This window comes from Podarcis erhardii (assembly GCF_964252035.2).
Source record: "Podarcis erhardii genome assembly, chromosome: 10".
In the NCBI taxonomy this organism is placed as follows: domain Eukaryota; kingdom Metazoa; phylum Chordata; class Lepidosauria; order Squamata; family Lacertidae; genus Podarcis; species Podarcis erhardii.
Genome location: NC_138500.1, coordinates 54792 through 76995, shown reverse-complemented (window position 1 = coordinate 76995; position 22204 = coordinate 54792). Strand labels below are relative to the sequence as shown.

Below are 22204 nucleotides of genomic sequence, written 5' to 3'. Positions count from 1 at the left end.
ACACGGCTACCTATCTGTAACTGTAATTATACCTGTTGTTGTTTTTTTTGTTTGTGTATGTTTGTATGTTGGTATGTGTTTATGTGTATAAATGGAAATTTTAAAAAATATCATTTTTTAAAAAAATAATTAAATTTCCTCCAGTCCTCTTCCGCTGACTCTATTCCCTGGTCTCGGATTCTGCCGGTCATTTTTGCCAGTCCCATGTAATCGATCATCTTCATCTGCCATTCTTCCAGAGTGGGTAAGTCTTGTGTCTTCCAGTATTTTGCGATAAGAATTCTTGCTGCAGTTGTCGCGTACATAATATACGGAAGGGGGGGGGGCATGTCTTCTTCACCTTCTTCTTCGCTACAATATATCAATTTATTTCCAATTGTCAATGTCAAAAGGGACTAAAATCTATAAAACTCATAGAAAATCAACCTGCCAATTTGCTCAATTTCTCTAGGACTCCATCACACCTCCCCTGTCCTCCATAATCCCTCAGAACAACATTCTAGGCAATACATTCATTTTATAAAAATGTATTGTCAATTGTGTTTTGCCAATTGTGTTTTTGACACCCCCCCCCAGGAGTCTTCCTCAGTGGTCAAGGCCACTTGTATTTATTCCAGGTCAGCTCCCCATGTTGTCTATAAAGATTGGCCAAGTGGCTAACTATTGATGACCAATTGCATTACAAATTCAATACGTTGTTTTTATAATTTCTAATGAGACTGAGAACCTTATTCTGATAAAGTAAGATTTTAAAACTCACCAAATATATCCATAAGGCTACTACACACACACACACACTCTGATATATATGAGCTGATATAAAAAGATAGTCCATTAATTTCCATTAAGTTAGTGATTTTTTAAATAATAATAAAAAAAAGTTGTAGCATCAGCTTTCTGGATTATCTGCTGGTGTTATTCCACAATTCCTTCTGCGTATTTGCTGTATTTGTTGCTTTGTTGTGTTGTTTAATTTTAATTTGTTGTTGTTCTATTGCCTAGAATGTTGTTTTTGTTTCAGACATTGCAAATTGTGGACAAGATGGACTGTTTCAAGAAGTGGCAGAAAGATATTTCTAGATTTGTCTGGCAGGGCCAAAAGCCCAGAATAAAATTTAAGATATTAACTGATGTAAAGGAAAGGGGGGGATTTGCCCTGCCGGACTTTAAACTTTACTATGAATCAGCAGCTTTTTGCTGGTTGAAAGACTGGCTGCTTCTTGAGAACACAGACATTTTGGATCTGGAAGGTTTTAATAATGCCTTCGGGTGGCCTGCATATTTGTGGTACGACAAGGTCAAGGTACATAAAGCATTTAAAAATCATATTGTCAGGAAAGCATTGTTTAATGTTTGGATAAGATACAAAGATTTATTGGAAAATAAAACCCCAAGGTGGTTGTCACCAATGGAAGCGAAAGCTTTCAAAAGACTTAATATGGAGTCCAAATGGCCAAAATATTGTGAAATTTTGGAACAAGAGGGAGACAAATTGAAATTGCAGAGTTTTGAGAAACTAAAAAGTAAAGTACGAGACTGGCTTCATTATTATCAGATAATGGAGGCTTATAAATTGGGTAAAAAAATTGGATTCCAGGTGGAAAAATCAAAATTAGAAACAGAATTGTTAGAACCTAAAACAAAGAATTTGTCAAAGATGTATAATTTGCTGCTGAAATGGAATACTCAGGACGAAACGGTGAAGTCTGCTATGATTAAATGGGCACAAGATGTTGGACATAATATTATGTTTGCTGACTGGGAACAGTTATGGACCACCGGTTTGAGGTTTACGGCATGTAATGCCTTAAGAGAGAATATTATGAAAATGATTTATAGGTGGTACATGACCCCAGTCAAGCTTGCAAAAATATATCATTTGCCCGATAATAAATGTTGGAAGTGTAAGGAGTTGTTGTTGTTGTTGTTGTTGTTGTTGTTGTTGTTGTCATCTCTGTTCCAGGACAGTTCACTCTGTTCTATCGAGAAATTCCTCATCTTTCCCATTAGCTCAAAGTGTGGATAGATGGGCCTCAAGTTGCTGTACCTTCTCTTCCAGCAAGACAAGCAGCTTGCACTTGCTGGAGGAGTAGTTTTGCATGTTCACAGGCAGGAGGACAAACATGGAATGAGCGTAGCCAAGGGGTGGGTGGGTGGAGTAATCTATCCCAAAAAGCTCAACAAAAACCCTGGCTATACCCATGAAACATGGCACAGATATTGCAGGCCACTGCATCAGCTCCCTTTTTGTTCATGTCTCTTGGTCCTATGCACACTGTGAAATAGCACTCTGGGTCTCCCTCCCTCTCAAACTCCTGGATTCGAGCTCCCAGAGACTGCAATCAGCTAAAGAGAACTGTGCTGAATTGAAACAAACAGCAATGGGATTTTCTGTGGAATGCTATTTGTTCTGATTTAGAGCTAAAGAGCAGGTTTCCCAGGGGAAAGCAGCAGGGCCAAGGCAAAACCTGTGTCTAGAAAGCACAGGACAAGCAGAAAACTTCCGGACCTGTGCTTTCCAGGCATGGGTCAGGCGGAGGTGCTCTGTATCTACACAGGTTGTACCTCCCAGAGACTAGCATGGTTATGAAAGTAATCAGCTTGTCCATGCTGGTTATTGGATACTATTGCACAGGTATTGTGGTGCAGCCCAAATTACCTCTCAATTTGCTGCCAACCTAGCAGTTCAAAAACATGCCAGAGCAAGTAAATAAATAGGTACTGCTGCGGTGGGGAGGTAAATGGTGTTTCTGTGTGCTCTAGCTTCAGCCACGGTATTCCGTTGCTCCAGAAGTGGGTTAGTCCTGCCGGTCCCATGACCCAGAAAGCTGTCTGTGGACAAAATCCGGCTCCCTCGGCCTGAAAGCAAGATGAGCACTGCAACCCCATATTCGCTTTACCGCCCAGGGGTCCTTTATCTTTTTTTTTTTTTTACCTTGCCTCCCAATTATGAAATAATAATAATAATAATAATAATAATAATAATAATAATAATAATAATAGTTTCCCTTAATAATCAATAAGTACTCAGTGGAATCAGGGAACAGAGCAATGTTTGATTGCTTCTTGCTTCTTATCCCTCCCATTCACCCATCAAACAGGAAAAGAGTTCTAACTGGACTCAATTTATTGAAGTTCTTAAAGCAGAGAAACCCACAATGGCAAGCAAGATCGCTGCCCACTCCAGACACATTTTAAAAAAATACATTCTCTCCTTCCTGTAGAAAGAAAGCTATTCTACTGCACCATGGGAGTTACAGTATGTAAATGCTTGTATAGAAAGAAGCAGCTGGATTTTGCTTGTAGAGATCACTGTCACTAAAGGGAAAATCCAGAGAAATGCTGGATCTCATACAGGACTATGGAGCTCAAAGGCTGCAGCCAGCTGTCCACTCGGAGAGATCCTTTCCTTTGCAATGGTTCTTCCAAGCAACCCTGAAAGAAAGAAAAATGAAAGCAAAAAATGAGGATGGTGGGGAGTAAGGCGACTGCTCTTTGCACTGCAGTGGGTGAAATGGATTGCTTTTAAGAACCTCAGAAATGTTCCCAGTGAGGCCTCAGCATCAGCTGCTCATTCCTTCTTCCTGTTCACTGTGTGACCTTGACTGGGCCAGACTAACCACAGAATCACATAATGTTTTGCCCCCTGGTCCCCCTCCTGCTCCCTTGCAATCTATTTCAAACCCATCCCTGATTTCTCTTTTCTTCTCTTTCCTTTCCTTTCCTTTTCTTTTCTTTTCTTTTCTTTTCTTTTCTTTTCTTTTCTTTTCTTTTCTTTTCTTTTCTTTTCTTAACAACAAAGGGACTGGTGCAATTTACAAGGCACATCATGGCTTCTTCAAGAAATAAATCATTCCCAAGTTCATGTTACATACATTAAAGTTGCCAAATGCCTATAACTGCCCTTGTGGTGTATTTTTGTAAGTCTTACAAGATGCATGTGTAACAAGGTTCTTCCAGTGGTGTAAAATGATTATTTTCCTCTTTTCCTTGCATAATCTGCATTTTATTTTATTTTTTTTAAGATATTTATTAAGATTTTATATAATAACAATTCAACAAAGCAATACAAAAAGACGTTATACAATAACACAATCCAACAAACCAAAAAAATACAATAAAAAACATAAGAAAGCAATAAAAACAAACAAACAAAGAACAAAGAAAATCTAGTTTTTAACTTATTATCTTTATAACCCTTTTTCTTGACTTCCTCGCATCTCCCTTTTCTGTGTTCCCCTTTACACAATCAAATTCAGCAATTCCTTACCCTCTTTCAACTCTTATTCAATATCATACATTTCAACCCATTATGTCTCCGATTTTTCTTTTCCTTTTAGATCCATTTTTACATATTCTTTAAAACTTATTCCCTTATATCATTTTGTTTAATTTCAACATAATTTTACTCTGGTCTTTTCACCCTTTTCTTTAAAAACATTTTTGCGTATTCTTTTTAACTATGTCACTGATGCTATATTAACCTTGTATCCAACATCATTTAAACATTTAAACATTTTACAATGTTTTTGGAGATAATCTTTGAACTTCTTCCAGTCCTCTTCCACCGACTCTTCTCCCAGGTCTCGGATTCTGCCAGTCATTTCTGCCAATTCCATATAGTCTATCACTTGCATCTGCCATTCTTCCAGAGTGGGTAAATCTTGTGTCTTCCAATACTTTGCGATGAGTATTCTTGCTGTGGTTGTTGCATACATAAAGAGTGTTCTATCTTTCTTTGGCACCAATTGGCCGACAATGCCCAGGAGAAAGGCCTCTGGTTTCTTAAGGAAGGTATACTTAAATACCTTTTTTAGTTCGTTATAGATCATTTCCCAGAAAGCCTTAATCCTTGGGCACGTCCACCAAAGGTGAAAGAATGTTCCCTCAGTTTCTTTACATTCCCAGGATTTATTATCCGGCAAATGATAAATTTTTGCAAGCTTGACTGGGGTCATGTACCACCTGTATATCATTTTCATAATATTTTCTCTTAAAGCATTACATGCAGTAAATTTCACACCAGTGGTCCATAACTGTTCCCAGTCAGCAAACATAATATTATGACCAATGTCTTGTGCCCACTTAATCATAGCTGATTTGACCGTTTCATCCTGAGTATTCCATTTTAACAGCAAGTTGTACATTCTCGAAAGTATCTTAGTTTTAGGTTCTAACAACTCTGTTTCTAATTTTGATTTTTCCACCTGGAAGCCTGTTTTTTTGTCCAAATTAAAGGCCTCTCTAATTTGATAATAATGTAACCAATCTCGCACTTTATCTTTTAGTTTCTCAAAACTCTGCAATCTCCATGTGTCTCCGTCTTGTTCCAATATCTCCCAATATTTCGGCCACTTGGCCTCCATATTGAGTTTTTTCAGAGCCTTAGCTTCCATAGGTGATAACCACCTTGGGGTCTTCATAATCTGCATTTTAAGGGCAATTTTCTTTCTATTGCTAAAATCCAAACTGGTCTGTACTATACTGTTATGTTTAAGCTACCCAGATTTTCCCCCTGTCAGGTGATGATTTATCTGGCTACAATTAGAAAATGCAAAATTAAGTTCTTAAACTTGATAAGCTCATTATACCCTGTAAACATAGAAAGCCAAAAACATTCTGGAGTAAATTCAATATTATCACTTGCAATGCTAATCAGTTCCCTTTGGATATTAGACCAGAACCTTCATATTGAGGTGCAATTCCATCAGAAGAATGATCAGTGCTGGTGGTCAATGTAGAGTCTACCTATCCACACCCCAGAATTACCTGATGAAACCTTATTTGTCATGGAACTTTAAGCATGCTAAAAACCAGCTTTCTCAAACCTGGTGCCTTCTGTATATTTTGGACCATAACTCCCATCATCCCTGACCATTGGCCACACTGGCTGAAGGTGATGGAAATTAGGTTTCAAACTATTGGGAGGCGCCAGACTGGGGAAAGCTGCTCAAGATCCTTGGTTTTGTTTCCCTTCTCCTAGTTTTCTCATAAACCACATTTTACCCCCAGGGCCAAGAGCAAATGGGAAAGCTGCAGTACATGAGCCTAATAAGAGCCCAGCTGGGTCAGGTGAAAGGACCATCTCTGGCAGCATCCTGAACCGCTTGCTGTGCTGTGCAATGCCATGCCTTGTAGTGGCCTTGAATGTAAGAACATGTTCCCCAGCATTTTGCCAGGCATTTATTAGGACTTTGCTTTAGAAGAAATCAGACTCTCCCACTGGCTCAAGACTGCAATACCTCAAGCACCACCTCAAGTGCTGCCTCAATACTGCTGTGCCCTTCTGTTGCAGGGCTCTCTTGGAAATGGTTTATCCGTGTGAACCAGGAAGTGACCTCTCCAGACAACGGAACAACTCTTCTATTCCCCCCCCCCAATAATATTTATTCAACTTTTAAAAGATTACATAAAAGAACACAGTATACAAAAACAAAACATTATCCAAGAGAAAAAAGAGAATTTTTTTTTAGAAAAATAGCAAAAGAAAAAACAGCTAAAAAAGAAAAAAATACAATCCAAAAGAAAAATCAAAAGAACAAGTTAAACCTTAATATAACTCCCTTTCTTAACTTATCTCCTTGACCTCCTCACACCTCCCCTCTTTGTATTCTAATTCATATGGATATTTCAGCAAATCCTTCATCTTATTTTTATCCTTATATCTTATCTTAATATACTGTAATTTTCCATTCTTTCTTTCACCAATTAACCATCCACTTTTACTTTATTTAATCTTATTTCTCATTAAAACTTATATATCTGAACATTCTTAAGACGTTTCCCCTAGGGTCAAAAAAAGATTCCATTCCACGATTTTCCCATCTCTCATTAAAAGAAAAAAACCCAAATTATATTATATACACTTTAAATTCCCAATTTTCTTTCACCAGCTCCCCTCCCCGGTTTCGCCCCTAGCAATAGTTCCAACAATCTCAGTAAACCATCAACCCGGAGATCTTAAGTCCGAGGCTCTTAAGTCTCTTTCATGTCCCCTCTGCTAGTCTTTTTGGTAGTCTTTGGTGTTAAAAACCAAATCTCGGGGATGCTCCAACCCAACGGCAATCATATTCCTTCCTGCCAGACTTCCATAGTTAAAAGTAGGGCCTATAGGATATTCCAAATCTTGTTTCACACTCCTTTCAAATCCAGAGGCCCCAAAAGATCCAACCTCCACCTGGCTCAGATTTGTATCCCAAAGGTCATTTGATCTCCACGTAGGGTGATCTCTCCACCTTTAATTTCCCAAATCAAGCCAAGCTTCCATCTCCAAAAATTTGCTTTTCCTAGTTGCCATCATGTAAGGCCTCAAGTGGTAGCCCACCATTTGCCTCTGTAGGGTTACGGCTCCCCCTTTCATCACTTTAACCAGAACAAGTTTCTCCTTCTCAAATTCTTCAATTTGTTCAATTTGTTCAATTTGTTCAGTTTGTTCAGTTTGTTCAATTTGTTCAATTTGTTCAGTTGGAAGAGGTTCCTGTGCCGAGTTCTTGTCAGCTTCTTTACTAATGCCCACTTTTGTTCCCAAGATTGCAACATTAGTAGCCATAACATTTATCTGGTCTTGCAGCTTTCCCAACAGATAAAAAGTCCTGTTCAGTTCACACTCAACTTCCTTCCCGACCGCCATCCTTAAACAATCCAAGGTCAAAAACTAGTTTCTCAGAGCTTTTATATTTAAAAGCAATTTCCCAGCTGCGTCCTTACGACAATATCTCAAAGCTCCCTCTAGAGGGATTCAAGTTCCTTTTCACTCCTTCCAGCACAGTCCCAAAGGTCCCATACGTTAAATTGTAACAGTTCCTTCCTTCTTTTTAAACGTAAGGTTGTAACAGAAACGGACAGTAGAAACAAAGTCCTTCTTTTGTATCTTGACAGCTAACTTGACAGCTGTCAGATTTATCTATTCACCATCAGCGGGCTCTTGCAGACCACTCCCGGGTTTAGGGAAGTGGCGCTTCAATTCACGAATTTTAACCTTCTCCTGCAGGCTCCCCTGCTTCCCCCCAAAAATATTGATGGTAGTTTTAATCAGTGGAATTTAAATCCTTTACATAACACTCTCCACGACCTTAGTTAACAGGTTCTTTGCTTCAGTTTATTTACAGAAAGGGAGGTGGACTTCCTGTTTAGACCTTCCCCGATCGGTGCCAATTTAAAAATACTTTGAAAATCCAATTTCCGTTCTACTCACGGGTTGTTGTTTGAAATCCAATTGTCCACAAGAAAAAGTCAGCGCTCTCCGGCAACGGCTACGCGGCTTCACTCCGTAAAAATAGCGGTCGATTCAAAACACCGCGCCGCTCACCCCACATCACTTCGGAACCCCCGAAGAGGGGTTTCCCTGTGGGTAGGGGGGCGCTCCTGGTGTCAGCTGAATCCCACGTTCCCAGGCTTCATCCGCCTGGAATTTCTAAAGGGTCTCCGCCTTCGCCGCAGCGGCACGACCCGAATTCCACGGAGTGGGTTCCTCTCAGTCAGAGGATCGCCGCCATTGCCGATGGCGCTAACCCGGAAGTGCGGAACAACTCTTCTAATCTCTGCAGCTGCGATCTCCAGCGTGACACCAACACTGTTAGGCAGTGCGCATGTGTACTTCATCCGTTTCCCTCCCTCCCACTGACCCCTCTGCACAGCCAGGGTGCTGGCAACCCATGCTACACCACTGTAAGCTGGGATTTGAACTCAGGCCTCCCAGGTCCATCACTTTTGATCACTGCTTTACAGTGGCTCAGTTGTTAGACTGTTCCCTTAAACTCACACCTGGGTACTTACAGCGCCCAACAGGCAAGAGCCACCAAAAGCCATTGCTGTACGTTTAAGGAAGCATCTTGGAGGCACCACCAGTGCCTAGGGAGGAAGCATCTTTAGCTACTAGCTGCAACAAAGCCTAGTGAAAGACATGTCTCTATGCAGTCACAACAATTGAAATCTCAGCTGCTTTTGAGTCTTGCCAGCAGTGAGAAGTTAGCAAGACTCACCAGGCATCCATCCCTTGAGGGTCACGAACAACTGTCTTAGCGCACTCAATGTCATCTGTGATGTCGTCATTTGTGAAAGCTGTTGACAAAATTAGCAGAAAGAAAAGGAGGGAATTTGGTTTTCTAAAGAGCTTTTTTCCAACCCCATAAAGCACATCCTGCCTTTGCACTCAGGAAGGATACATTGGGTTGCCTCAGAAATGTGGAAGTGCTTTTCCCTTCAGACTCAAAGCCGGAATACTTTGGGGGAGCATTTAGAGCATTTCCCCTTTGAACTGGCCTTCAGATATTGGGGCAGGGCTGGAGAGTATGTTTCAGCCTGAGGGCCACAATTCCTCTTGGGAAGTCTTATGGGGGCCATATGCTAGTGCAGAGGCAAAAGTGGGTGGGTCAAAGGATAGGACTCTTTATGCAACCAGCTACAGTAGCCACAGAACAGTCAGAGTTTTCAACCCCCATCTTGTCTCTTTATCCTCCAGGCAGGCAAGTAAGGGGGTCTCATCACAGTTCAAGGGCACATTCAGGTGAAGCACTTGGGCTGCACACAGAACAGGGCCATGAGAGAGGGCATGGTCAAGGGAAAGTCATGCGAGGTGGACAGATAGGTCTGGAAGGCCACATTTGCCCTGAAGTTCTCCCTCCCTGTGTGGGGGTTAATTATAGTGACTGCAAGTTCAAGAGAAAGCTTTCCCTTCCCCCCTCATCTTATGTGCCCCATGCCCTTGCCAAATCTGCTTCAGAGGGTCAGGGGGACCCTTAGAACAGATTGAGGGCTTGTGCTGGGAGAGGAGAGGGGCATAATGTTCCAATGTGGAAACAGAAATCCTTGGCTTATGGAACATTCATTTAGGGCTGTGTTAGATTCCACCCTGTGCTAGCTACTCAGTAACAGCTGTAGGAATCCTAACAGCGCTACTTATTCACACAATTAATTCACCTTACTCAAAGCATTCTGGCTGTCATTATGGATGGGTGAAAGCCTGAAAATGTATTTTCTTACATTAGAATCATGGGGGGCTAAAGAGTGTGTCTGGGAATAGGTAGTGGGTTTTTTAATGGGGGGGGGCATTCAAGATACTGCCTCCTCTTCCATTCTTGGCTGACGCTTGGAGAAAGGGGAGCAGAAGGAGCCACTGTGTTGATGATGCTTTCCCATCTAAGTTCAAGAACTGGATCTGGGGGCAAAGAGGAGCAATTCTTCAGAACTATTCATCGGAGAGGGATAGGTAATGGTTTTTATTTGCTTCTCCAGCAAGACACAGCTGTTGGCAAGGAACAGGGGGTGAACGTATTTGCACTTCCTGAAATAATATGCAATCTTAAAGACAGATGCCTTTCAAAACACAGTTTCAAAATCTCTAAATCCAGTTATCATTCCTAATCTTTCAATGCAGTTCTCCAGCCAAATAATATGCATGGTAGGGGAAAACCCATATATTAATGAGAACAACATAGAAAGATGCATTACATTAGTTACAGTTGCATACCAATGCAACCAAAAATGCAAAGGAATGTGCTACTCTTAAAAAAACAAAACAATTTTAGGCAGAAATATGGAGAACTGAACTTTCGTCAGGGAAAATGATAAACTGCCTTACTGTAAGGCTATTTCTAAAAGGCCATTGCTGTGGTGGTGGAGTTGCAAGGGTGAGGCAAAGGACACAGGGGCAGGATGTATGAGCAACAGATGAGACCTCTATAGGGCACCACAGACACCAGGAATAAGCAAGACAATAGCCATGCATTAGTTACTATCACTGTATGGCGGGGGGGGGGGGGGACTGGGTATGACAGCATCTCCTGCCATTCAGCAAGAAGATTTCACTGCTGCCATAATAATAATAATAATAATAATAATAATAATAATAATAATTTATTTATACCCCACCCATCTGGCATACACCACTCTGGCAAGACAGTCTGTGGGCAGGGAGAGTCTCATCCTGCGTACCAGATGGAGCTGATAAACAGCTGCCCTGGACACAGAATTGACCTGCGCTTCCATGGAAAGCCGTGAGTCCAGAATGACTCCTAAGCTCTGCACCTGGTCCTTCAGGGACACAGTGACCCTATTCAGGACCAGGGAGTCCCTCACACCTGCCCACCCCCTTTGGCTGATTAAACAATCTAGAGCCTTTTAAAGAATAATAATGTTATAATATTAACAATAATAGTATTAACAATAATAATGACTGGAATTGACGGATTTGTCCTCCCTCGTCGTTGCTTCTGTGAACCTGTGACGAGGCTGGTCTCCCAAGCAGGCTGGCCTCACCTTCTGAACTGCAGGGAGCCTGGGCCCTCAAGATAGATGGTGGGCCAGGGCAACAAGAGAGAAGCCCGAGGTTGTTGAGGTGGACAAAGCAAGGCTAGGCCTGTCCCTGGTCTTTGCTTATTAGAATAGAGGCACAAGCTGGGATGTCTTGGGGGTGGGTGGCAATAGAAATGTAGTGATAAGGTGGGGAATGAGGTTTCTAAGTGAGCATGTGGATTGCAGAGGGAGAATGGTAACTGAAGGGAGACAAATTGGGTGCTTCCTTCAAAAACACAACCCATCCTCTCTGGAAAATTGCAGAGGCCTTTTGCTGGCCATCTGTATGGCACCAAGTTGCTTACCACTGCAGGAGATTCTGCATCCATTGGCTGTTTCGCCCTGTTGATTGTCACACCAATAGCGACTGTTTATTTGAAAAACCCCATAGTCCTGGCTGCCATCTGTGTTTGGTGGCCCCACAGCGCTACTTTCGTATTTGCTTTCATGATAAGCTGTGCAGATCCCTGGAACAAAGTGAAAAGGAAAAGGGCCATCGTGTGAGGGGGCAGAGGAGAGAGGGAGATTATTTCCCCCCCTTCAAAGTTGCAATAACTTGAAACAAGGTAACTTTAAAACATTCTGTCAGTTAACTGTAGCAAATGTGTGTGACTTTAAAAAAACCAGCATTGAAAAGAAACGTTTAGGGTTGTGCATCGGATTCAGGCACTGCCTGAACTGAACCCGAATGATCTGGGCTTTTGCCAAGATGAGTGGAGGCAGCCCTGGACTGCTGCATATATGGGGCTATTGGGTGGGGCATCAAGCAGGGAGAGGGAGAGGCGGGTAACCCTAGCACAGGGGTCAGCAACCTTTTTCAACCGTGGGCTGGTCCACTGTCCCTCAGATCTTGTGGGGGGCCGGGCTGTATTTTGGAGAAAAAATAATGAACGAATTCCTATGCCCCACAAATAACCCAGAGGTGCATTTTAAATAAAAGGACACATTCTACTCCTGTAAAAAAAACTGATTCCTGGACTGTCTGTGAGCCGGATTGAGAAGGCGATTGGGCCACATCCGGTCCCCGTGTCTTAGGTTGCCTACCCATACCCTAGCACTTGTAAACCAGTACCCAGGAGGAACGAATCCTCCGTTTACCAGCTGATGAGCAAAGGATTTGATGCTACTGTGCCCTGGAGTGATGTGCTTTGCAAAGCAGCCCCCCCCCCCGAATCCTCAGTGAAGGTGGCAGCGGGGAGGAGACACAGCTCTTAGAATCACAGAATGATAGAACTGTAGAGTTGGAAGAGTCATCTAGTCCAGGGGTCTGCAACCTTTAAGGCAAAAAGAGCCACTTGGACCCGTTTCCGAAGGAAAAAAAAAAGGGAGCCGCAAAACTCGTCATTATAAAAATAACTTTTTTGTCACTTTTTTATTATTTCTTTGTTTGACCCCTCAGAATTACTCCTCTACATAGAAATGAACGTTAAATTAACAAGTTAACTTTTTGTGTGTGTGTGTTCTTCACTCCCCTTCAAAACAGTGACCAGCGTACATGCCCCTTACAATGTAGCGGGCGGGCGGGCGGGAAGGTGACGTTGGGACGGTGCGTGACTAATGCACGCACCGCCCCCATGCGACACCACAGCCAGTACAGCGCCCGCCACAGTGGGGAGTGTCGGGGCGCACAATGCGCCTCCTCCCCTCGCTAGTATCCACCCCGGAGCCGCGGCAAAGGTGTAAAAGAGCCACATGCGGCTCCGAAGCCGCGGGTTGCAGACCCCTGATCTAGTCCAACCTCCTGCAGTGCTATTGTATCTCTGGCCATCCAACCTCTGCTTAAAAACTCCCTACAAAGGAGAGTCCTCTACCTTCTGAGGGAGACTGTTCCACTGTCAAACAGCTCTTCCCATCAGGAAGCACTGCCTGATGTTTAGTTGGAATCTCCTTCCTTGTAACTTGAATCCATTGGTTTGGGTTCTACTCTCTGGAGCAGGAGGAAACAAGCTTGCTCCATCTTCCCTGTGACAGCCCTTTAGATATTTGAAGATAGCTATTGTCAGAGCCGCCCCTAGGTCCCAGCTCACAAAGGACCAACGCCCGGCTGTAGTTATGTACAAAAGTCTTTATTGAAGTTCAGTTTCCATTTCAAAGCCGCAGCTCCACGCCTTAAAGTCTAGACCGGCGAAGTACCATCTGAATCTCCTCCCCTTCCACACCAGTTTAAGACTCTAGCCTTGCTCCACCTCTTCCTTAGCTCCTTCCTCCTCTGGGCCCTCCTGCCCGCTGGGGTTTCATCCTTTCTGGACTCTTCTGACGCTGACCCCCCTGATTCTTGCCCCTCCTTCCGGCGGGCTTTAGGACCTGGTTCCCTATCCGGGCTACCTGCTGTGCCGCTCGCCTGTACATTTGAACTTGGCGCGCGCGCCCAGCCGGCAACCTTCCTCTTGACCGTTCCCTCGCTCTCCGACGGAGGCGTGGTCAGCCCTGACTCATCTTCTCTCGCTGGTGGTGAATACGCTGGCCCTGATACCTGGGACTCCTCCCCCCCACTACGCTCTGGTGGGGAAGCTGGTCCTGATTTCCAACTGCTGCTCTGGGAGTCCCCGCTGGCCCCTTGCTTCTGGGGTGTCCCCCTTGGGGCCCCCCTTGCCCTGGCCATTGGCGCCCCCTTCTGTGAATCTTCTGATTCGCTGGAGAGGCTCTGGAATCTCTCGGGCTACTGTCATCTTCTCCTACGCTGCCCTCGGATTGCTCCCCCTCGCTCTCCATCTCCTCCCCTCCCTGTGCTCCCGCTGCGTCCCTGACAGCTATCATATCTCCTCTCAGTCTCCTCTTATCCAGGCCAAATATACCCAACTCCCTCAACCATTCCTCATAAAGCTTGGTTTCCAGATCCTTGGTAATCTTACTCATGAATATCCAGCTTGTGAATATCCTTCGTAAATTGTGCTGCCTAGAGCTGGACACAATGGGGTATACTAGTTGGGTAAGGGGGGGGGAAATCGCATCTGGCAATCAGTGCTTCCCTTTGCTTTCAGATAGTACATGGGTAGATGAATCTAAAAAGCCCAGGACACAATTTTTTATGGCCTCAAGCATCTATGGTGGCCTATTTACCAGAAAAAATTTATTTAGCATTAACTCTGGAAATGTATGCTCGATTCTGACAAAACTCAGCCTTTTAGAGCAAAATATACACCAGGAGCCTTAGTTAGGTTGGAATCGAGTGTACACTTCCAGAGTTAATGCTAAATACATTGCTTCTGCTAAGTGAGCCTCCATAGCTGCAAGAGGGCCATGAAAATTTATGTCCCAGGCTTTTTAGGCTCATCTACCCATATGCTATCTGAAAGCAAAGGGGTGCATTTGTTGCCAGGAGTGAAATATATTGGCTACGTGGGTGGCGCTGTGGTCTAAACCACTGAGCCTCTTGAGCTTGCCGACCAGAAGGTCGATGGTTCAAATCCCTTCAACGAGGTGAGCTCCTGTTGCTCTGTCCCAGCTCCTGCCAACCTAGGAGTTCGAAAGCACACCAGTGAAAGTAGATAAATAGGTACCACTGTGGCAGGAAAGTAAACAGCATTTCCGTCACGGTGTCCTGTTGCGCCAGAAGTGGTTTCGTCATGCTAGCCACATGACTTGGAAAGCTGACTGTGGAGAAACGCTGGCTCCCTCGGCCTGAAGAGAGATGAGCACCACAACCCCAGAATTGCCTTAGACTGGTCTTGACCATCCAGGGGTCCTTTACTTCTTCTTTTTTATATTGGCATTATTTCCCACTCTCCCACCCCACTAGTCTGTTTAATCAGGGTTTCAAAAACTCTAGTTAAACATTAGCCTCATACTGAAAATGATTCTGGCCTGGATCTTGGTTGGGCAGGATTTGTCCCCAAACACCTAAAAAAGCAAAGATGGAGGGAAAGGAAGAGCAAACTCACAGTCGGCCAGGCTAATGCCATGGTATCCATCCAGCCCATGCTGTTTCAGAAGTGCAGCCAGTTCACATTTCTCAAATACTTTGGCTTCATTCACCGAAATGAGGAGGCAGAAGAGAGTGAGGGCCAGAACCTTCATCTCTGCAAGTCCCTGGAGAGTGATGTTTGGGTTCCCTTGGATTCCCAGTGGCTTTTATAGTCCAGAGTTCCTGGAGTGTCCAAACGGTAAACAGGATGGTGATTGCGATATGTGCATGTGTGGCAATAGCAAAAAATGTTGCAGTTCTGAGTTGACCTGCACACAAAACAAAATTCAACATTTACCGGTACTCATCATGGAATAAAATTAAAATAGGCAGAAAAACTAAACACAGAATCACAAGTTTTAATAGTGCCTTAATCAACAAATCATTTAATCATCCATTGCCACATATTACATGAGAACTGATACAATCTCATATTTATATTCCCAGAGGCTGGAATCCCAGAATACTCCAGCTATAATTTCCCCTCCCAGCAACTACAGTTTAAGGGCTGAACTGCTGTGGCCCCAGAGGTGATATATACAACCAACCAGCTTGGAGGCTTCACACAAGGTTAGATGACTTATCTTAGAACATATGAATAATTATTTTAAAAATAGATACATTACCAGACCCTCCAAGTGTCCCTATTTTCCAGGGATGTCCCTGATTTAGAGAAGCCATCCCGGTTTTTTATTTGACCCTGGAATGTCCCACTTTCCCTTAGGATGTCCCTATTTTCATTGGAGAAATGTTGGAGGGTATGGAGTTATCTGACCCCCCCAAGCCGTCTGAAGGCAATCCTGTACAGGGAAGTTTCTTACATTTAATGTTTTATTGTGTTTTTATATATGTTGGAAGCTGCCCAGAGTGACTGGGGCAACCCAGTAAGATTTGTGGGGTATAAATAGCAAAATTATCGTTATGGAATGGGACGTTCCTATTTTCATCAGATAAATGTTGGAGGGTATACTTTGTAGCTGGACAATTTCTCATTTTCTGCACAGATCTTATGTACTATTTCCCAAGATACTTGGAGGTAAGGACCAACAACATGTATATGTTCATCTGTCACTCTCCTCGGCCACCCAAACATCCTGAGCTGCACATTTAGGGGATTTGAGGCTAAGGGGCTGGCAGAAGGGAGTCTGGGGATGGAAATTATTGTAAGGTGACCAATAGACAGAGAAAAAATAGAAGCTTTTGGAGACGAAAAAGGGACCAGTACAGAACTTTAATATCACAGCCATGAATAATGTGTGTATCTGAAGAGGTGTGCATGCACACGAAAGCTTATGCCCAGAACAAACTTAGTTGGTCTCTAAGATGCTACTGGACAAAATAATAATAATAAAAAAAATATATATATATTTCAGCCATGAACAATGTCATTCTTGGCCAGCTGCTTTCTGCTTTTAGGGCTCTGCTCTGTTATTCTAGTGCAGAGGCTCTCAAAGGGTGTGGTGGCAGAGGATGGCAACTGGGGTGGGACGATTCAAGGACAATATTATATTTGGGGAAGGATTCATGTTCTTATGTAGCTGCATTGTTTTCTACTTTCTGGATGTACCATCATCATATTTGAGATCCACTGTTCTAGTGATTGAAGGAGACTAGGAGTAGAAGGATTTGTCCATTTTGGTTTCTTCAGTTTCACATTTTGCAACCTCAAATTCAGTTCATGACACTTCTTCAGCAATTTGCAATAATAATAATAATAATAATAATAATAATAATAATAATAAATTCCTAATGAAAATTCATTAGTATTTTACTGTGGATTTCTCATAAAAACACATTTTGGTATGCACTTTGAAATTATGTACACATTTTTGAAAGCAATTTCCTCTAATAGAAGGTAGTTTTGTATGTTATTTTCACTAATACATTAATCTTTATGCACACTTTCTTTAATATATGCATTTTTGCAAACATTGGTTGGAGAAGTGCAGCACAACATTCAGGTAAGAGCAGATTTCAAAGGATACCTGTTTTTCCATTTGTGTACTGTGTCATAAAGTGTGAATAGATTTGTCTTTAAAATGCTAATGGAATTGACAACCTTCCACCATTCCTACTGGAGACTACTAACATCAAACCCTCCAAGTGTCCCTATTTTCCAGGGATGTCCCAGATTTACAGAAGCCGTCCCAGTTTCTGATTTGATCCTAGACTGTCCCGTTTTCCCTTACAATGTCCCTATTTTATCAGAGAAATGTTGAAGGGTATGGAGTTATTCAACTGCTGAGCCATCTGAATAGTATAGGGAATTTTAAAAAATGTTTAATGTTTTATTATGTTTTTATATGTGTTGGAAGCTGCCCAAAGTGGCAACCCAGTCAGTTGGGTGGGGTATAAATAGTATAATAATAATAATAATAATAATAATAATAATAATAATAATAATAATAATTGAATAGGACATCTCTATTTTCATCAGAGAAATGCTGAAGGGTGTGTAACATTTCCCCGAAGAAAGCTGAAGGCATTTCAAAAGAGTGATCATTTATTGTAATATGCAACCCCCCCCAAACCCAGTTTCACCAGCTTGTGCAGGTTTGTTTGTTTTTTGCATTGTTGCAAAACCTGGAAAACCTGAATGAACAGTCTATTTCCCGTGTGCCACTTTTGCATGTGTTCATTCCTAAATCCTTTCTGCCCTGTTGCCTCATTTGCCTTAAAAAATTCCACAAACATTCATATTTAAATATATTCTAAACATATTTTGCCCCAAAGGCAAAATGACCTATTTATTGATTATACATCCCAGTGGTTTTGTGTTGTTGTTTTTTTACACAAAATTTGTGAGCAAATTAGATAACATTAACTAGTCACTGAACGTTCATTCTGAATAATTTTGGGGGAGCTTATTCGAGGTTGCATCAAACAGTGGCTGCCCTCCATTTCCCAGTGCATTTCTCTACCACTTTCTGTATTGCAAAACGTCTGGGGTTTTGGTGGTGGCGGGGTGGGGGGCGGGAAGAGGAAATTATTTTTTTGAACAATAATGCCCAATCAACTTTTGCCAAATAAAAAATTGCAAAACCTGAATATGTTGGTATATGATTGAATTCCACCTGAAAAGAGTGAAAATATGAAAGTATTCCTAACCCATGTCTGAATCCAACGACTGTTGTGCTTCCCACCTGTTCCTTCACCAGTCCTTTTCTAGACTACTTTTATAGCAAATCTATGCATTTTATTCTGTAGTGCGCAATTGAAAATGCCTTCTTGAGTGGAGACCTGCATTGCAACATTTGGAGAAGGGTGAAATCGGAAGGATCTGCCCATTAGCCCAGGAGCTGCAGGTTGGGTCAGAGCCGGTCAGGTCAGTTCATATGGGAAATTGCAAAAGGACAACTTCTCCATCTGTCCTGAACTGAGGAGACAGTGGGGGGTGTTTCTCGGATGAAGGGTCACATTCCCTTCTGAGGGTGGGTGAAGCCAGAAGCAAAAGCAGGAGAACAGTGACTATACATTTTACATTTGTACAGATTAGTTTCTACACACACTCACCCCCCTCTATGCCCCATTCAAGGAAGCAAGAGTCATTTTCAGACTTTGAGGACACATTCCAGCCAGGTCAAAGCACTCAAGGAGGGTGCAAAGCATGGGCAGTGAGGGGCCTGGCAGAGAGTCCTGGTGTGAAATGAAGCCAGAATACTTCTGAATAAGAGCTAGAGGCACAGGAACAGAGTCCAGTAAAAAGTCCTAGCTGAGCCCCTGGCAACCTTGTGGTGCACAGGTTCTATATCTCTCTAGCATACCATCATTTCCCCCATGCTCTAATGCTGCTAGCAAAGTTCATACTAATATGAGCTCCAGTTTGGTGAATGCACATCCACCCAGAGCTGGGCTTAAATCTGCTCAGAAAAGCATTTCCATTTTTCTGAGAGTTTTCTTTTGGAGGTTCTTGTTGAACTGATGGAAAATTTCAGCCACATGCCACCATCATCCTGAGAATATTTAGCAAAATGGCCCACACCAATTTCCCCCCAAAAGTGGAGAATAGGGATCCTGCGTAAATATTGCTTACTCTTGTTTTTGACAGGAAGAATGGGTTTGGCTCCTATCCCTTTCTTCCTTAGCCCATTGCTTCATTCATCTAATAGCATGAATTCACAAAATAGTAAATAGTACCCCTCCTTATTAACTGAGCTGAAATTTCTTAGAAGATAATTTTCTTTTTTGCCTCCTCCCCAACTCTTTCAAAATTCCACTGGTCAACAGGGAACATGCACACATATACCAGTTTGCTGCTCACAAGCAGGATGGATAATTTTGGAGGCTATTTTTGCTCATGTGCAGAAAAAATCTTCCACAAGGTGATTGCTCATAGGGGTTATATGAACAGTTACCAAGTGGTGAACACTGGACTGAATCTGGTAAATGAGAGTTTTCCATAGCTGCAAAGCATTTGTCTGCTGTGTGAAACCTTGCTTCGCCTCTGCTACACTACTAACCCAGGTCATAGCTTGTTTTATATGATAAAGCACACCAGAGTTATATACTACAATTATAACTACTGTGGTGCATGAGAGAATATTGCCAAACACAAATTAGTTGGCTTATTTTTTTGGCAGGTTTGGCCTTATTTTTTATTGTATTCTAATTGGCTGATGTTATAGCTAGCTGTTTTGACTGGGTTTGTGTGTGTGAGAATGTCCTTGGTTTTTCTTCCATAACATGGGTAATTTGTGGTTCTCATGAATCATAGAATCATAGAGTTGGAAGAGACCACAAGGGCCATCGAGTCCAACCCCCTGCCAAGCAGGAAACATGATAGTTTCACAGAATTCTAATGTGCACCTAGGCCCCTCAAAATTGGTGACTCCTGGACTAGAGGGTCAAACCCACAATGACAGTTCAGGTTTACCAATCCTCTTGCATATTTCTGCTATTGGCATTCATAACTGATGTAGGTATATGTCACTCTGTGTTACTTCCACTACAGCTCAGGGATGGTTCATGATCCTTCTATCAACTGTACCATGGTGACTGAGTTTGTCCTGTTGGGCTTCACTAGTCACCCAGGCTTGGCCCGACTGCTGTTTGGACTCTTCCTCCTGATGTATGCAGTGACCTTGGCAGGCAACGGGCTGATTATGACTGTGGTGTGGACTGATCCTCTCCTCCATACACCCATGTACCTCTTCCTGGGCAGCCTTTCATGCTCTGAGACAGCCTACACTTTGGTGGTCATACCACAAATGCTTTGTGACCTGCTGGCTCCCCATAAGCCCCTTCCCTTGGCATCGTGTGCTGCTCAGATGTTCTTCTTTGTGGCCTTAGGTGTGGCTGACTGTCTGCTGTTGACAGCCATGGCATGGGACCGCTATGTGGCCATTTGCCACCCACTACACTATGGGACCTTCATGAGCCAACGGATTTGTTGGGGCCTAGTGATGGGGTCTGTCTGTGGTGGTTTCATTCTTTCTTCCTTCCTCACTGGAGTGATTTTCTCTTTGCCATTTTGTGCGCCCAACCATATCCCCCATTTCTTCTGTGACATCCCTCCTGTGCTGAGCAGGATATGTCCTGGCTATGGAACTATTGAAGTTACTGTTACAGCCTTGGTTGCCATGATCCTCATCGTCCCTTTCTCCTTCATCATGCTGTCTTACGGGTGCATTTTGATGGCTTCCCTGAACATGAGCTCGTCTCAGTACTGTCGCAAGGCCTTCTCCACCTGTGGAGCCCACTTGACAGTGGTCTTTCTTCACTATGGCTGTGCCATCTTCTCATATGCCAGACCTAAAGGCAGCTATATTGAAGGCCAGGACCATATCCTTGCGGTGTCTTACACTGTTCTCATTCCCATGCTCAACCCTCTGATCTACACTCTAAGGAACAATGAAGTGAAGGGAGCACTTAGGAAGATGATGTGTCGGGGTTGCCTTCTTCCTAAGGGATAGATGAAACGTTCTACTGAAAATGGACTCCAGATGGACAGTTCTGCATTTCCCTACCCTGTCTTTTTGTGTTTCAGTTCAGTTCCATTTCTATAATATACATTGTGAAGTAGTTTCCAAGTGCATTGCTTCGCAGAAATATGTATAATAATTCAGTGTTTCACAGATGGTATTTATAAGAACTAAAGAAAGCCTGGCTGAGACACAGAGCCTGCTCTCCTGTCACAGCCCAACTGGAGAAGAGAAAGATACAACTTGGTTCCAGCGTGAAGATGCTTCTCTGACGATCCTTGGGGATCCAACCACTATTTTATCTTACTTATTCATCTGAAAAATGCATTAACCACTTCATGTTCTTAAAACATATAAAAATGCTGTTCTGCTCTTTCACAAAATGAACAGACAAGGCTAGGATCACCCCTCTGGCTGCTCACCTCAGATGCTTTTACAGAAAGGTGAGCAGGAGTGTGTGGTTCTTAATGTGTGGTGAGCAAGATGCAGGGATTATATTTCAAGAAAGTTTTGTGTTTTTAATGCATAAACTGAATTTGGATAACTTTAACAAAGTCTGGAGGGAAATGGTTTATTTATTTATCATGATGGCTTGAAAACTTGCTTGAAAGAAATAAGCTGCTACTGTACTGGTGTGGGGTTAAAAGTGTGATTGTGTTTTACTATCTGTTTTTGATAGTTTCTAATGCCTTTGTGAACTGGTCTGATATTTTTCCACGGGAAGCTGCTATCCTGTTGTTTGACAGAGTGTTGGACTATTACCTGGGAGACCAGGGTTCGAACCCCCTTCAGCCATGAAGCTCACTGGGTGACCTTAGGCCTTTCACCATCTCGTAGTCTAACCATGTACACCACCTTGAGCTCATGGGGTGTGGGGACAAATAAAACAAATAAAAAATACAAATAAAAAGCTTGTCTTAGTGGTGTTCTTGACAACTATCATCATGCATTGCCTGGGTCTGGTGCTTGGTTATGTGCTTCCAGGGTGCAAAGCCCTGTGGCCCAGCAAGAAGACGGCAGGAAGATGAGGGCTGAGGAGAGGACTTTTGGAACAAATACTTGCCAAACACTTCCTGTTAAGTTGTGG

The 22204-nt window shown here is 42.9% G+C and overlaps 2 protein-coding genes across 2 annotated transcripts; one reads left to right on the top strand and one right to left on the bottom strand.

The window, feature by feature from the left end:
* Window positions 1–3120: 3120 nt before the first annotated feature.
* On the bottom strand, window positions 3121–15367 carry LOC309352014 (lysozyme C, milk isozyme-like). The gene is made up of 4 exons (XM_081880271.1): window positions 15174–15367; window positions 11598–11759; window positions 8982–9060; window positions 3121–3435 (listed from the first exon to the last, which is right to left on the bottom strand). Exons 1-4 carry the CDS (start codon window positions 15307–15309, stop codon window positions 3369–3371), a joined length of 444 nt encoding a protein of 147 aa, XP_081736397.1. The 5' UTR covers window positions 15310–15367; the 3' UTR covers window positions 3121–3368.
* A 4817-nt stretch (window positions 15368–20184) lies between these two features.
* On the top strand, window positions 20185–21108 carry LOC309351037 (olfactory receptor 10R2-like; the record flags this gene model as incomplete). Its single annotated transcript, XM_081878349.1, has 1 exon — window positions 20185–21108. The coding sequence occupies one exon, from the start codon at window positions 20185–20187 to the stop codon at window positions 21106–21108; it is 924 nt and encodes a 307-aa protein (XP_081734475.1).
* Window positions 21109–22204: the final 1096 nt, after the last annotated feature.

Bases quoted from the DNA above. Each gene is read 5' to 3' on its own strand.
- LOC309352014 (XM_081880271.1), bottom strand. From the start codon at position 15,309: ATGAAGGTTCTGGCCCTCACTCTCTTCTGCCTCCTCATTTCGGTGAAT. The intron at 9,061-11,597 runs GTAAGCAACTTG...TTTTGTCAACAG, and splicing joins ATGCAGAATCTCCTGCAGTG to CTTTCACAAATGACGACATC. The intron at 3,436-8,981 runs GTGAGTCTTGCT...TCTTTCTTTCAG, and splicing joins CCTCAAGGGATGGATGCCTG to GGTTGCTTGGAAGAACCATT.